Source organism: Enhydra lutris, unplaced genomic scaffold (assembly GCF_002288905.1).
Source record: "Enhydra lutris kenyoni isolate GAN:26980312 unplaced genomic scaffold, ASM228890v2 scaffoldscaffold13, whole genome shotgun sequence".
NCBI classification, from domain to species: domain Eukaryota; kingdom Metazoa; phylum Chordata; class Mammalia; order Carnivora; family Mustelidae; genus Enhydra; species Enhydra lutris.
The window spans coordinates 35,416,897-35,429,544 of NW_019154097.1; the positions used below are offsets into that span (position 1 = coordinate 35,416,897).

The 12,648-nt window shown below is 59.3% G+C and overlaps 1 protein-coding gene across 6 annotated transcripts in view; it reads left to right on the forward strand.

Annotated features, from left to right (window-relative positions):
• LOC111146186 (proline rich coiled-coil 2B) overlaps positions 1-12,648 on the forward strand; it is a 58,594-nt gene that overhangs the window by 39,082 nt on the left and 6,864 nt on the right. For 4 of the 6 annotated variants that reach the window (XM_022501618.1, XM_022501619.1, XM_022501622.1 and 1 more), the window contains 12 exons: positions 1,227-1,426; positions 1,976-2,121; positions 2,647-2,788; positions 4,513-4,595; positions 5,042-5,230; positions 5,378-5,575; positions 6,004-6,090; positions 6,811-6,915; positions 7,068-7,260; positions 8,061-8,158; positions 9,066-9,193; positions 9,769-10,009. In XM_022501618.1, coding sequence (XP_022357326.1) covers positions 1,227-1,426; positions 1,976-2,121; positions 2,647-2,788; positions 4,513-4,595; positions 5,042-5,230; positions 5,378-5,575; positions 6,004-6,090; positions 6,811-6,915; positions 7,068-7,260; positions 8,061-8,158; positions 9,066-9,193; positions 9,769-10,009 — 1,810 coding nt within the window. Of the gene's footprint in view, positions 1-1,226; positions 1,427-1,975; positions 2,122-2,646; positions 2,789-4,512; positions 4,596-5,041; positions 5,231-5,377; positions 5,576-6,003; positions 6,091-6,810; positions 6,916-7,067; positions 7,261-8,060; positions 8,159-9,065; positions 9,194-9,768; positions 10,022-12,648 lie in introns of all 6 variants that reach the window. The other 2 variants (XM_022501621.1, XM_022501620.1) reach the window with 2 other exon arrangements.

A 12,648-nucleotide genomic window follows, 5' to 3' on the forward strand; every position in this document is an offset into this window, starting at 1 on the left:
TGTTACTAAGCCTGTTTTTTTAAGCAGCACTCCATGCATGCGTGTCCCGCCGTGTGTCGGGAGCCAACTCTGTCCCTCTGGTGTGCCCTGGGGCGGGGTGGGGGGGCTGCCTGCCAAGACCATTGTGTATGAGCGTCTCCATCACTCACTCCTGCACTGCTTGTCTGCTTCTCTCGTGTGTGGTTGTCATTGTTGTCGTGGCTTGGACACCAGAACTCAGAGTCCCCGCCCCAGTGGTACTTGTGTGGTGGCCGCCCCGCTGAGGCGGCGCTGCCTGTGGACGGTGCCAGCCCCCCAGATCCCTCCGCCCTGCGGCTCCTGTCACCCAGTGGCCTCAGGGGCCTCTGGCCTTCTGGCCCTGAGTCTGCTTCTCGACAGTGAGGAAATGCAGCCCCGCTTTGGGGGTTTAACTGCCTCCTTGTTGAAAGAGCCAGGCCATAGCAGCAGAGAGTGAGGCGTCCGAGGCGCTGTGAGCATCTCTCATGGGACCTGGGGTCTTCAGGGGTTGATCTGTGCTCTGGGGCTGCTTAGTGCCCACAGGCTGCCTGGAATCTGGGAAAGGGGGAGAGCACATGCAGGGAGTCACTTGGGTAGCCTGATTTCCTGACCACACGCAGGCCACAGCTCAGGCTGAGGAAGGCTGCTTCCTGCCTCCTGGCCTCCTTAGAATCCAGAGCCAGAAACCCGGAGTGGAGCTGTCTCAGAGCCCCAGAGAAGGGGCCTTCTGAGAATGCTGGTCCTTCCAGGTGTCTGCCCAGCCTCGCTGTCCCCGCCCCAGATGCCAAGACTCGGCTTTGCTTCTGACTTCTGCCGAGAGCCTTGTGCTAGGGCCAGGTCTGTCTCCTTGCTGGCCAGTCTTGTGTGCCCGGGGCAGAAAGTTCTGTGGCTCTGCTCAGGGCAAGCCCTTCGTTGTCTCCTCTGCACAGGCCCGCTGAGTGTGGCACACGGTGGGAAGGAACAGAGGTGCTGAGCCCCGGAAGGGGCGGGGGAGGAGTGGTGCTCTCCATGAGCGGGCAGAGCTGCTGAAGCGGTGTGGGGGGGAGGGGATGCCATGGGGCCTTGCACACCACACACGGCTGCCGGAGAGCAGCTTCGACCGAACGACGGGATGTTGTAGGTCAGGGCGCTGTGTCCGTGTGCGTGCTGTGTGCACGTGCAGGGTTCCTTTTCCCTCCTTCCCAGCCTTCAACCGCATCTGAGCTGACGAGCTCCTCCTTCCTTTACAGGTCCCCAGACGAGGCCTTGCCTGGAGGTCTTGGTGGTGGCGGCGGTGGGAGCGGCCACTACGCACTGGAGCGCCCAGCCCATGCCACTTCTGATACCCCCGACGCCCCCTGTGAGAAGGCAGAGAAGGAGGCCAAGCTGGCTGTTCAGAGGGCGGGTGAACAGGGAGAGACCATGAAACAGTTTGACCTGAACTACGGAAGTGAGTCTGTCCTCTCACATCTTCAGGGGGAAGAAGAGCAGCGGCCTCCGTGGGGCCGCGGGGGCTGCCCGTCCTCTGAGCACCGTGGTCTCCGGGCAGGTGGCGGGCTAAGTTCCAAGGCTGCGGTGGCGAGCAGAGCAGATCCCTCTCGTTGCTCACAGCCTTGCTGATGCCCAGAGCCTCCCCGCGGTGTCCCAGTTTCAAAGACGGGGAACCGCGGCCCAGAGAGGTTGAGGGGTTTGTCCGGGAGCAGAACTGGGAGTTTGGCATTTCTGTTTCCAGAGATGTCTTCGTAACTGTAGTGCTCCTCAGGTCTCTGGTTTGGGATAACCACGTGCCGAGGGGTCGCGGGGAGGGTGGAACGATCCCCACGGGATTTCCGTAGACCCTGCGAGCACGCTCGTCCGCTCATCCTTTGGAGGCATGGAGCCGGCTTTTGCCGGCCTCCTGAGCCGAGCCATCCTTGGAGTCCAGCAGCTGGTAGGGTTGGGTTATCCTTTCTGCTGATGAATGGACACAACCGTCCCTTCTTGTGAAATCTGGGTTCAGATTCCATCATTGAAAACTGCGGGTCCAGCCCTGGGGAGGAGAGTGAAGTGGGCCCCATGGCGGGTGAAGGCTTCATCGAGGTCCTCACCAAGAAGCAGCGCCGCCTGCTGGAAGAAGAGAGGAGGAGGAAGGAGCAGGCCGTGCAGGTGAAGGGGGCCAGGGGGCTGGTGGGCTGGGACGGAGAAACCCAGAGCCAGAGGAGGAGGGTTCTGAATGAAGCCCAAGATGGAAGAGGGGAGGGGGAGTACTTCCGTGGCCCCCATTGTCCTGTGGGAGGAGGTGGTAGTATCCTGTTCTCCAAGAGGGTGATTTGTCCCTGGTGACAACGGCAGGACGCCGGCCTCCATCAGTCCCTCTGAGCCCACCCTCCTCCCGCTGCTCTGGCTTGTGTGGGATGAGATTTGTCACCTGGGGCATCATGAGGCTCGGGGACCCTGTCCTCAGACGCAGTCAGGGCTGTCTGCTGCGCACACGGCCTCTGCGGCCCCTTCTGGGGCGGTTCGGTTGGCAGTGCCGTTCACCTGTGTTTGAAGCATCAGGAGGCGACTATTCCAGCATCTCCGGAACAGTTTCTGGTGGGGGTGGTTGGGGGCCCAGGGTGCTGTCCCTGGGAAGAAATTGTCGCTCTTTATGCTTCACGTCAAGGCTGGACACATCCTTTCTCTCCTCAGATGCCCGTCAAGGGGCGAGGTCTTTCCTCCCGTGTTCCTCCCCGGTTTGCTAAAAAGCAAAACAACTTGTGCCTGGAGCAGAGTGACGTGACCGTGCCCAGCAGTAGCCTGGGCACCGAGATTTGGGAGAGCAGCAGCCAGGGTAAGAGTTGGGCGCTGGGCTCAGCAGCTTGGCTCAGGGCTGTCCTCTGGGCCCCGGGTCCTTTCTCGGGAGCATCCTGCTTTGGGGCTGTGAATGCCCATGCGGCTTTCCGGGTTCCCTGCCTCCTCTCCAGAGCCCCAGTGCCCCATGCCATCGCAGCCCACCCACTGGTGCAGCCCCTGGACAAAAGTAGCTGCTCCCTGCCTGAAATTTGTGACAGGAGCACCCCCCTCCGTGTGTCCAGTGGTCTGGACGACGAGAGCCCCGTCTCTGTCTGCTAACCCTAACCCTAACCCTTTCTTCTCCCCTGTGGAAGAGCCGCAGGTGACTGCTAGGGAGGCGGAGAGGGGCCGAAGCTTGCCTGTCTGTGCCGCAAGCCGGCCCGGACCCCGACTCCGGGGGTTCTGTCCGTTTCTCCTGATGCCCTCTCAGCGAGACAGAGTGAGGGCACCTGATTTCTTGGAAAATTTATTTCCCTGAACTTTAAAAAACAAAAAAATTTCTAATTCAGTGCTCCTTTTCTGGTCTTTTCATTTTAAAATATAAAACCATTTCAAGCAAGCAGGTTTTTCTTGAATGCCTTCTCTGGGCAGAGCCTTACAGAGTACACAGGCGAAGGAGAGAAGGGGACACATGGTGCCTTGCAGGGGAGCTTAGGGAACTTGTTCGTTTCTGGTGTGCTCTGCGGAGTAGCCGAGGTCTCCAGAGCGCAGTGATGTGACCCCAGAGCCACAGTCTGGGTTCTGGGTATTCTTTGAGTTTGACCATGTGACCTTGCTTCCAACATATTGGAAAAACAACACTGGGAGAGAGAGGCGCCTGCCTGGCTGAGCGGATTAGGCTTCTGCCTTCCGCTTAGGTCATGATCCCGAAGTTTAGGATTGGGCCCTGCCCCGGGCTCCCTGCCAGCAGGGAGCCTGCTTTTCCCTCTGCCCCTCATCCCCCCTTTGTGCTCTCTCGCACGCCCCCTTTTCGCTCCCTCTCTCAAATAAATCAAATCTTAAACACACACACACACACACACCCACCCACACACACCCATTGGTAGAGACCCAAGCTCTGATTGGAAGTATAACGATCTCTAAGCTGTCGCTGTCCGATGATTTGGTTGCACGTGTGAGTGTTGTTTATCACACTCCGAATGTCCGCAGATGCCCGCCAGCTCGTCCCTCGGAGTGGGCTGGACTCTCCCTGCCCCTGCTCTCGGGGCTTCGCTGCTAGGACTCTCCAGCACATCCCCAGCCGCTCGCGGGCGGGGGGTGTGGGTGCTGGATCTGAAAGCAGCATGTCAGGTTCTGTGGTCTGTGGCTTCTGTGGGACTCTCGGAGTGGTCCTTGAGCTGGAAGGAGTTGGGTGACCCTGGCTTGAGTCTTTGTGAGGGCTGCCGGCTTGTAGAAATGAGTCCTTGGCTTGAGCGAGAGAAAGCTGCGCTTCGCAGGGACGGCGGTGCAGAATCCTCCCAGATGGGGTGAGACCTGCCAGCCGGCCTGCCGGAGCACCTCGTTGATGGAGGACGCGAAGCACGTTTATGAGAGTCTGAGCTTGCTGGGAAGTTGCGTAAAGCCCGCCGTCAGGTCCTGGGGTCCTATCTTTGCGGCGTGCCGCTGACAGGGCAGGGAGGGTGGGTGGCGGCCCGGCTGTGTGTCAACAGCACCCAGGCTCGTGGCTCCGGCCTCGGGCTTCCTCCGCGATGCCCTGACTCTCTGTCTTGCTCCCTCCGGCAGCCCTCCCTGTTCAGGCCCCAACCAACGACTCCTGGACAAAAGCCGCCACTGCCTTCAGCAGCGCTGAGCCTGGCTCCGCCGAGGTGAGTGGCCACCTCGCTGCTCGGGCCCCCTGCGTGCTCACCGCAGCCACGGAGCCTGGTGCCGGGGCCATTTCCACAGGCCCCAGCTTGGCGCTCAACTTCTGTCTTGACTTCTCATCTGTGTGAGGGCCCGGTGTGAAGGGGAGGGCGGGGATTAACCCGAGAGGGTGGGCAGCCGGGGTCTCTCCCGCGAGCTGGTGGCGGCGGCCGGTCTATCTGACCTGGGTCACAAGGGGATGAGTTCGGCAGCCGTGTCCCTGGCACCCACTGTGCGGCTTGTGCTTCCAGCTGTGTCTTCAGGTGTCGGCCACCATTAGTGGGTCAGAGTGGAGGTCGGGACAGGCGTACTCGGGGGGTGTGTCTCAGCCACGGGCTTGGTCTTGCTTCCTGGTCCCACGCTGGAGTTTGGGGGTCAGGACTTCTGACCCATTTTGTCCCTCGCACAGCAGGGTTTTAAGAGCAGCCAGGGGGACAGCGGCGTTGACCTGAGCGCTGAGTCTCGGGAGTCGTCTGCAACCTCCTCCCAGCGCAGCTCCCCGTATGGCACCCTGAAACCGGAGGACATGAGCGGGCCTGGCCTGGAGCCCAAGGCTGACGGCCACAAGGAGCAGGCTCAGAAGCAGTCTGAGCCGAAGGTAAGCTGGACGTCCATTCACCGTGGCCTGGGCCAAGGCGGGTGGGGCTGTCACCCTTTGTCTTCCTCCCCTCTTCCTGGGGCTCAGGGGCTGAGGGTTGGGGTCCTTCCAGTCTGTGTTTCTCAGTGTCCCTGGTTTTCCATCAAGGATGCAGAACAAGGGTCAGGACAGAGCAAGGAGCACAGACCGGGACCCATCGGCAATGAGCGGTCTCTGAAAAACAGAAAGGGCTCGGAGGGGGCCGACCGGCTGCAGGGAGCCGTTGTCCCGCCTGTTAACGGGGTGGAGATTCACGTGGACTCTGTGTTGCCGGTGCCGCCCATTGAATTTGGAGTCAATCCAAAAGTAAGGCCAGGCTGTGTTTCCTTCCCGCCCCCCATCCTTCTTTTTATGCTTGGAGAGAGAGAAGGGTGCTGAGATGGGGTTGTCAGTGAGAACGAGCAGGGGGGGTGGGAGCTAAGCAGTATTCTGGGGGAGCTTGTCAGTGTGCTGGACGTGGCAGGCACTACTGAGCTGCCTTCTAGATCATTCTTCTGGCACGAGCCAGGTTCTCAGGCTGAGTAGACGGGTTATCTTCACTGTCTCCGTTGGGTTGGCCCGTGGGCACAGGCAGGGGGCACAGAGGGAGTGGCAGGGGGTGGCATCTTTTCTTGGGTGCTGTCTGGTGAATGCTACTCAGTTGATTTTTTGAGTCACTGAGACTGGGTCAAGTTGATGTGTGCCTCTGCTGAAAGGCGGGCCGGATGATTTCAGTGGCTCTTCATCCTCCTCAGGACTCCGATTTTAGCTTGCCGCCTGGCTCTGCCTCTGGTCCTGCAGGGAATCCGGTCGTCAAACTTCAGGATGCCTTGGCCAGTAACGTGAGTGTGCTTTGCCCCCAAGCTCTGTCGTTCTCTGTGCTGGCAGGCCTGGAACGAAGGGAGCAAGCCTCTCGGGGGGCTGGAGGGCAGCGTGAAGCCAGAGGAGGGGACCAGTATCAGGTTTGGAGGTCAGCCACCTGACCTGGGTATGAGGTGTGCCCCATTTTCTAGCTGGTTGCACGACCTTGGGCAAGTTGTGTAAATGTTCCACACCCTGGTTTTGTGATCTTAAAATGGGAAAATGTAATTCCCAAAGTCTGGTTTATTTGGCACTTTGCAATTCTCTGATCTTCTAAGTTCTGTGCTTACGTATGTGTGATGGTGCCGGGGTATTTTTATTCTGAGCAATTTCTCACAACCCCTGTAATAGGTTTACGGGCACTGGGCATGTGTGGGCAGGTCTGTTGAGCACATATCCGAAGAAATGTTACAAGGACCTCTTTAGTTTTCGGGTGGGGCGGCCAAGACAGGACCTCGGATCTCCAAGCTGGGTTCCGGTGCCTCTGTGCGCCATGGGGTGAGGGCGGGGACGTGGCTCTCCGTGGATTCTGCTGCGGGAGTCCGTGAAGGCAGCTATCTGGAGCAGACAGCCGTGGTCTTTGTTGCTCGCAGCCTCGTTTCAGGGTCATGAGCACACGAGGCCCGAACTGAAGGTGCACTTTGCTGTGCTGTCATTCTGCCTCTGTGCCTGTCAGTACTCCATGGTCTCCTCCCCTCCAGGCGGGCTTGGCGCCGAGTATCCCCATTCTCCGGCGTGACCATCACATCCAGAGGGCCATCGGCCTCTCCCAGATGTCCTTCCCCACCGCGGACCTCACCCTGAAGGTAACACCAGCACAGAGCGACGGGGGGACCGCCTGGGTGCCTTAGCTGGGGAAGAGGCCAGAGCGAGCAGCCCCGCCCGACATCCCGCGTCCTCCGTCTCTGCCAGCCACTGCCTTCCTGGTGGTAATGCTTCCGCTCACCTTGCTTTTCAGATGGAGTCTGCACGCAAGGCTTGGGAAAACTCTCCCAGTTTGCCGGAGCAGAGCTCTCCCAGCGGGACGGGCTCAGGCATCCAACCTCCATCGTCTGTGGGAGCCTCCAACGGGGTCAGCTACAGCTCCTTCGGTGGGGTTTCCATGCCTCCCATGCCTGTGGCCTCTGTCGCGCCTTCAGCTTCTCTTCCAGGTATGCCCCCCCCGACACACACACACACACATACCCGCCCCTGCCCGAACCAGCTCGGTCGGTTGTCCCCCTCATTCTCAAGAGAAGCTTGGATTGCTTGTATTAAGGAGTGTGCAGAAGTAGGAGCTGGTGTGCAGTCGGGAGGTCATAGCTTCCCAGGCACTGCAGATAACTTGCTTGTCCCGCTTCCCTGCTCCACTCCCCCGGGAAGCCGACTGGGAGCAAGCGGAGACGGGGCTCACCGCTGGTGAGGGGCTCAGCCCCCTGCACTGCAGCCCCTTCGTCTGTGAGAGAAGACTGGCTGTCCGCCGGTTAGCCGATGAGACAAGGTCGTAGCTGGAAAGTGCTCCGTGTCAGTCAAGCCCTCAATGAGTGGGAGTCTGCTTCCCCACGGTGCTGGCATTCAGAGGGCCAGGGCGGGGTTTTGAGGGCCCAGCTGCCAGAGTCCCAGTGATGCCATTCCTATAGACCATTTCTGACCCTCCACTATGGGCTTGGTGTGGGGGGCGAGAAGAGCCAGGGTCCGAGACCCGGGCCATCCCCAACAGTACTGGCCAAGGGTTGGGTGTGAGTGTGGGATGGAGCCCGTTGCCACACTGGGCCCTGATGCCGCCACCTGCCCATGTTCCCCAGCAGGTGAGTCAGAGTAGGGCTGTTGGAGCACGGGGCCAGCGGTACGGGGCTGAGCAGGCTCTGCACACACTCCCTCCTGCCGCCTTCCTGGGAAGGCAGGCACGCGTGAACATTCGGAAACAGTGAGGCTTGACTCCGTTCTGTCTCCTCTGGGCTTCTGTTCGCAGGCAGCCACCTGCCGCCTCTCTACCTGGATGGCCACATGTTCGCAAGTCAGCCCCGGCTGGTTCCCCAGACCATACCTCAGCAGCAGAGTTACCAGCAGGTGAGGGCGGCCAGCCAGGTGGCTCCGTGGGGGACGGGGGAGCAGTGCACAGAGGAGTGACCTCCTGTGTTGACTTGTGCATTGGCTTACTTCCTCGTCCCTCCCGTGTAATGCCCAGCTCCCCGTCCGTCCTAGCAGCCAGGAAATGGTCAGTGAACGGACACAGGAGAGACAGGGAAGAGGAATGGAGCTCTGCACTCCAGACTCTCCGTTTCCCTCTTTCAGACTTCTTCCTGTGTCCTAGCTGGGGAGTTAGCTGAAATGGAATTCTCTTTGGTATCCTTTGGTATCAGGTATCCTTCTGATGAAGAGAAGAAAGGCCTAGAGTCCCAGGCATGGATTCGTTAGAAAGAGGTAGTTTTAGAAACGTGCAGGCATTTGTTTTCATGCAGGATGGGCGTATTTTCTGTGCCGCAAGGGGCGGATTTCTGGAATCCTCCCTCCTGAAGCTGCGGAGCCTTCTTACGGTCCAGCACCCTCTGGACCTAGGTGTCAGGATGGTGGCTTCCTTGGGCAGAAGCAGATTTGGGGACCGAGGAAAGAGGACTTGGCCCATCCCAACCTCTTGATAAAACATTTTAAAATATCACGCTGTTTAGCTTTATAAGACGTTGATCTTCGCGTGACCCGGTCGTACTGCACGCACTCTTCGTGTGTGTGTCCTGCTCACCATTGGATCCAGAATGCACGGCTGTCAGTCCCTGTAGCTAGGATTCATTCTCGCTGCTGTACAGAATTCACCGTAGGAACATACCAGCATTTGGGATTACGACCCATTGTTTGCTTTTTCCCAAGAGCAAGGAAAGCACTGGAGGCACACGGCCCAGTGTGCATTCGGGGCATGGTGGGGGGACTGGAACAGCATCCCAGAGGGCCCCGTGGTTACTGCCCGGCTTCCCCTCCGCAGGCTGCCGCCGCCCCGCAGATCCCGCTTTCCCTTCACACGTCTCTGCAGGCTCCAGCCCAGCTGGGACTGAGGGGCGGGCTGCCCGCCTCCCAGGCTCAGGAGATCTTCAGCTCCTTGCAGCCCTTCAGGTGAGATGCAGCCTGGGAGGTCTGCGCCCGCGGCGTGTGGGCTCGCCCCCTTCGTTGTGCAGCTGATCCACGCCTCTCTGCTTTTGGGGTGGATGGGGGGGTGACCACAGTCACTTTGGAGTCACTCCTGACTGCTGCACAAGCTGCATGGGCTTGATGGTCCTCCCCGGGCTTTATTTTTCTTTCCACGTCATCCTACCCCTTCCCAGCCTCTCCCTGTCCTCCCTTCTTCCCGCCGGCCAGCACCCTGGGTCTGCTCTTCCCATGTGTTCGAAGTCCGGGCCTTTGGTGTCACCCAGGTTTTCCCGTGCCTTACACAGCCTGGATATGTACTCCAGTGTAGACACTCAAACTGTGGTTTCTAGACCAGCACATCCCCGTCTAGGAGCCTGTTACAAACGCAGGTTCTCAGGCTCTGTCCCAGATCTCCTAAGTCAGAAATTTGGGGTGGGGGGGGCAGTAAGGCCAGCAGTGTGGGTCTCAGCACACACGGTGTGGGGAGCGTGATGTGTGCTCTTACTTGAGGTCTGCTGGCGTGCTCCCGCCTCTGACCCAGCACGTGTCTGGTTTTGCAGGTCTCAGGTGTATATGCATCCCAGCCTGTCGCCGCCCAGCACCATGATTCTCTCTGGAGGCACAGCCTTGAAGCCTCCGTACTCGGCATTCCCCGGCATGCAGCCCTTAGAGATGGTGAAGCCCCAGTCCGGCTCCCCCTACCAGCCCATGAGTGGAAACCAAGCCCTGGTGTATGAGGGCCAGCTGGGTCAGGCTGCTGGCCTGGGCGCCTCCCAGTTGTTGGACTCCCAGCTCCCACAGGTTAGGAATTCAGTCCTTCCTGCTCAGAACGCTAGGCCGCTTTCTTTCATGACTATTTTTCCTTTTTGTCTGCCTCTTGAGGTGTGGTCTGCTGCTTGTGACCCTTGTGACTGGTCCCTGGGCCGCTAGAACTGGGGGCAGGTCCTCTGGCTGGTGGGAACGGTCCAGTCTCCTGTCTATCCCCCAGAGTGCTGCTGTTCCCACGGCCTCTCTCCACCCTCCTCCTCTGGGGCTTGGAGATGGGGTGCTGTCCTTGCATACCCAGTGATGCATCTAGGCTGCTCTCCCTCCTCCTCCCCAAAACCCCAGCTCTGGAGCCTGTACTGTGCACTGCTCCACTAGCCTCCGGGGGGCTGTGGGTCCACATGATGAATCCAGGGTTTGGCTTCTCATCTTCCTGTCCCGTGACCATCAGCAGTATGGGGCGGCTTTGAGTCTCCCCAGCACGGCTCCTAATCTAGCCGCTCGTGGTTTTGATGTCTGCGTAGGTGATTGCCTGGTCTCTGTTCCACGGTCCCCTTGCCAGCAGTGCTCCGCTGAGTTCACGGTCCATCTGGGCTGGTCAGTGCCGGAAGCTGTCCCTCTTCCGTCATCTCAGGCTTAAGGGTCCTGCCAGTCACGAGCTCTGCTCTTCTAACTCTCCCCGTCCAGCGACCCAGGCTCTGGCCACCTGTTTACCATGTGCCCCAGTGGGCTCACGTCCTTCCCTCCCCAGCTTAGCAGAGCTGTGCCATTGCTTTTGCTCTCGGCCCTCCTCCAGTGTTCTCATCTTGGTAAAGTCCAGTCCTGTGTCTGCACAGCCGTCTGCGCCCGCGGAAAACCAGACCTGCTACGCACGCCACGCACCAACAGCCACCTTCGGGAGCGTCCATGTCCCTGCACGTGGCCTGTCGGTCCCCTGCCCCCACTGTGGGTTTCAGACTTGCGACTTCTCCTCCCCGCCTTCCACCTGCCGCCATGTGGCATCTTGCCTCCTGTGTCACTAGAGAAATACAAGCAGTGACAAAACGAGATCTTGTACAGAGTGCCCCTTGCTGGGTCTCCTGGCCCAGGGGTGGCCTGGCAGTGCCTGGGGGAGGCCCTTCAGCCAGGCTCCTGCTCCTTCCCTCAGGCGCTGTGGGGCCTCGCTCCTGTTTACACGCAGCCGACCCTATTATTCCCCTTATTCCCTCGTTAAAGAGACAAAACCCCATAAAATTTTTTCTAAGGACACTGGTCAGTTCCTGATGGTGGTTTTTTCCTCTCAACACCTCCCCCCTGCACCGTGTTCGCAGGCAGCGTTCCTGCTGGAACCCTCTTCCTCACCTCCGTGCTCTGCAGGTTCCCCGTGCACCCTGGGCTCTGCCCTCCAGTCTCTGTTCTGCCCTGTGGCTCTAAGTCCCAGTGACATGGGTCTTCCCAGTCCCACCAGGTGTATGTTTTCCAGCCCACAGGCTGCCTGTCGCTTCTGCTCTGGTGTCCTACGGCGTCTCAGACATAATAGCAAAGGCATCAAATCCAAAGCCTGATTTTCGCCCAGTCGTTATGGCCGTCTTGTCCGTGTAGGTCCCGTTTGCCCTCACGCCCTCTCTGATCCCTCAGGTGCTCTTGGCTCTACCTTTGGAAATTACCAGAATCCAGCCATTTCTTGGGCCCAAACGTTTGTTCTCAACACAGCAGCCAGGGGGCCCTGTGAAACACAAGTGTAGCCACACCACCCTTAGCTGGCGCTCCAGCAGCGTGGCGCCGGCCTCCTGTTCGTCCTGCAGCCTATCGTGTGCAAGGAGGAGTGGGGTTCTGGAGACTCTGGCGGCCACTGTCTCCGTGATGCAGTTCCAATAGATCCTTCTGATCCCCACCGTGGACTCATTGCAGGGGGATGAAGAGGAAAGTGACTGAGAGACAACAAGTGGCCTCCCTGCCCCAGTCCGGAGTCTCCGGGCTCCCCTCCCTGTCACCACGCGGTGCTGGACTTGACAAGGAGTCATGCAGAGTTCTTTGTCACCACGCCCCCCCCACCCCTGCCCCACACACCTTCTGCTGTCATAATAGCTTTCAGAAGCCTCCAAGAGTCTCCAGTTCCAGGAACCCTGAACCCCAGAACCCAGCTGAGTTTTCTATCACCTTTAGAGGCAAAACATTTAAAGGGGTTTTGCCTTTTTGTGCCTTCCAAAGGGGTACATAGATACACGTCTGTACAGTATCTGTTCTCAACATAGCAGCCGGGATGCCGAATACATTTGCTTTTAGGGGTTTGTTGACCATTCCTTCCTAAGAAGCCCTCCTGCCCCTAGGCACAGGGCTTTGCTGCCTGCAGTCCCCACGCTGGGTCCGCATCCAGTGTGGCCCTGTCCTCGCTGTGCCCTGGGTCTGACCGTGTCCTCGTGCTTGCCCCTGATGCACATAACGTGCACTCGGTAACCCTTTGCTGGTTGGAAGCAAGAAAGTCTGGGGTGCACATGGCCCTGTGCAGTCCCAGAGAGGAGCCCTTCACATCCCATGCTCCCCCAGAAACACCTCACAGCGTGGCATCTGCTGTCTGTGGCTGGCACGGTCCTGAGCTTGTCTTCTCTACCTGCCTGGTTCCAGCGGTCACACTTGCCTTCGAGGCTGCACCCTAGCAGAAATCCTGAACCTGTCTTACCGTGCAGAGGCCGTGC